The 2,407-nt window shown below is 64.0% G+C and overlaps 1 protein-coding gene across 1 annotated transcript; it reads left to right on the top strand.

Moving 5' to 3' along the window:
• The first annotated feature begins 1,133 nt into the window (after nt 1–1,133).
• Nucleotides 1,134–1,915, top strand: MIF (macrophage migration inhibitory factor). Its single transcript, XM_010955454.3, has 3 exons — nt 1,134–1,349; nt 1,496–1,668; nt 1,750–1,915. Exons 1-3 carry the CDS (start codon nt 1,242–1,244, stop codon nt 1,814–1,816), a joined length of 348 nt encoding a protein of 115 aa, XP_010953756.1. The 5' UTR covers nt 1,134–1,241; the 3' UTR covers nt 1,817–1,915.
• Nucleotides 1,916–2,407: the final 492 nt, after the last annotated feature.

The following is a 2,407-nucleotide window of genomic DNA, read 5'->3' as shown; positions in this document are numbered from 1 at the left end:
GCAGCTGCCAGAGACCAAGGACAGGCCCTTCCTGGACAGCTCTCAGACTTGGCCAAACCAGCATGTCCCCTCGAGAGAGATCCCATCCCCAGTGCAGCCCCCTAACCAGGGGTCTCCTTAAAGCAGAATCAGGTGGCCCTTCTGCCCAGGGAGGGCAGGGCCCGCAGACTTACTCCGGGCCCTCAGCATGGCCAGGACCCCAACCCAGCTGCTGCCGCGCCTTCCTCCTGCTGTGTCTTGGCTAACTTCACTCACCCATGCATTCATTCAGCCAGTACTTACTCCATGCCTTGTATGCGCGGCACCTTGGGTTCTCCTTTGATGGAAGAAACAGAGAATTTACCAGGCCTCAGTGAGAGGGCACCCTCAGAGGACCCGACCAGGGTGGGGCTTCCCTGAGGAGCTGGAGTCTCCCAGGCCTGCAGAGGGGTTGCCCAAGGAACCAGAGGTTTGGGGTGGGCTCTGAGACGGAGATGGCGACTGCCTTGGGCCCCTGGAGCTCTGTCTGGGGGTCACTTCCTATTCCCTGCCCCTCTCCTGGGGACCTCCCAGCATCCTCACCCAACCTGAAGAGCAGGGGTGCAGGAGGGGCACCCGGATGGTGACTTGCCTGTGGTAGCCCCTCCCACCTGCAGCAATGACTACCCCTTTCCATCACTCACACACACACACACACACAGGCCCGCGCTCAGGACTGTGGCCCCGGAGACTCATACAATGGCTCAGTGGCCAGGGGCCATCTGTCCCGCTAACCGCTGTATCCCTGCTCCCGGCACACAGACGTCGCTGAGTAAATATCTGTGACTAAATGAAAGGACTGACAAGTGAGGGACGAGCCGATTTCTGGCCGCCGCTTGGAGGAGGGCTTTGAGGGGTGCACTCGCAGGAGCACCCCGGGCTGGAGACAGTGCATCAGTGATAACGGAGCCCTGGACACAGAAACACTGTGGAGACGCGAAAGTGAGGAGACAAATGACCCTTTCAGGACGCACCCCTACGTAGGAGTTCGGAGTCCCGCTTTGTTGTGGGGGGCTTTCCCTCTGGCGCGGTGACGTCACCAGTCGGGAGGAAGTCGCTGCCTCGGGGGCGGGGCCTCAGCCGGCGGCGGCGTCACGGGAGGCGGGGCCAAAGCCGTACTGGGCGGGGCACTGGGCGGTGGTCACGTAGCTCAGGTTCTTCCGCCGCATTCGCGCGCGAGTTGGTCGGTTCCTGTGCCCCGGACCCCGCGGTTCCTCGCCATCATGCCGATGTTCGTGGTGAACACCAACGTGCCCCGCGCCTCTGTGCCGGACGGACTCCTCTCCGAGCTCACCCAGCAGCTGGCACAGGCCACGGGCAAGCCGGCGCAGGTTTGACGGGGGGGCAGGGCGAGGTGGTACTGGGCTGGGGGAGGGGGACTGCGACTCCGGGATGAGGCTCCGGGCGGGGAAGGGACGGGGGCCGCCCGGGTCGGCGAGGTCGCTCGGGCGGGCTGACCGCGCGCCCTCCCCCGCAGTACATCGCAGTGCACGTGGTCCCGGACCAGCTCATGGCCTTCGGGGGCTCCAGCGAGCCGTGCGCGCTCTGCAGCCTGCACAGCATCGGCAAGATCGGCGGCGCGCAGAACCGCTCCTACAGCAAGCTGCTGTGTGGCCTGCTGGCCGAACGCCTGCGCATTAGCCCGGACAGGTGCGTGGGTGCCCGGGGGCTGGAGGCGCGCGGCCACGGTGGCCATCGCGCAGCCCGTTCAGCCCCCTTCCTCCCTCGCAGAATCTACATCAACTACTACGACATGAACGCGGCCAACGTGGGCTGGAACGGCTCCACCTTCGCCTGAGGGCCGCGCCCCAGATCCCGGTCTCCGCGTGGTTTTCTGCTCACCCCGCCCCCAGCAATCCCACTTCTCAGAAGGGAGAAATAAACGGTGTGGAGACTACGGCTGCCTCGGGCTCCCTTGGCTTTCAGAGGAATCGGTGCAGGGTCGGGGCAGTCACTAGGAGACCGAGAGGGGTCCGCCCCACCCCAGAATCTGCTGAGAGGGCGCCTTTCGCCTCGCCTTTCCCGCCCCTAGCAGAAGGCCCAAGGCGCGGGTGGCAGCAGAGGCCGCAGACCCAGGAATCAAACTCGAATCAGGACTCGGGAATCTGTCCTCCTGTCTGTTTCCTCCCTCCCCACTCTCCCAGAGGCAGGGCCACCACGTGGGCTAGGGCTGGCAGGGAAAAGAGGGAGGTATGGATCAGTGTGTGGACAGGAGAGAAAGCCCTCCCCTCTCCACCCCAGGGTCACTCTTTGCTAGGCTGGTGCATCAGTGCCTTGCCTTGGAAAATCCTGTTGTTCTGGAACTTTATGACAGTTTGAGGGGAGAGGGGGGAGTTGCCCAGGAGGCGGAGGTCTTGGTTATTTTGCCCTGTTCACCCCAGTTCCATGT

Source organism: Camelus bactrianus, chromosome 32, assembly GCF_048773025.1.
Source record: "Camelus bactrianus isolate YW-2024 breed Bactrian camel chromosome 32, ASM4877302v1, whole genome shotgun sequence".
In the NCBI taxonomy this organism is placed as follows: domain Eukaryota; kingdom Metazoa; phylum Chordata; class Mammalia; order Artiodactyla; family Camelidae; genus Camelus; species Camelus bactrianus.
This window is presented reverse-complemented; position numbering and strand designations above follow the sequence as displayed.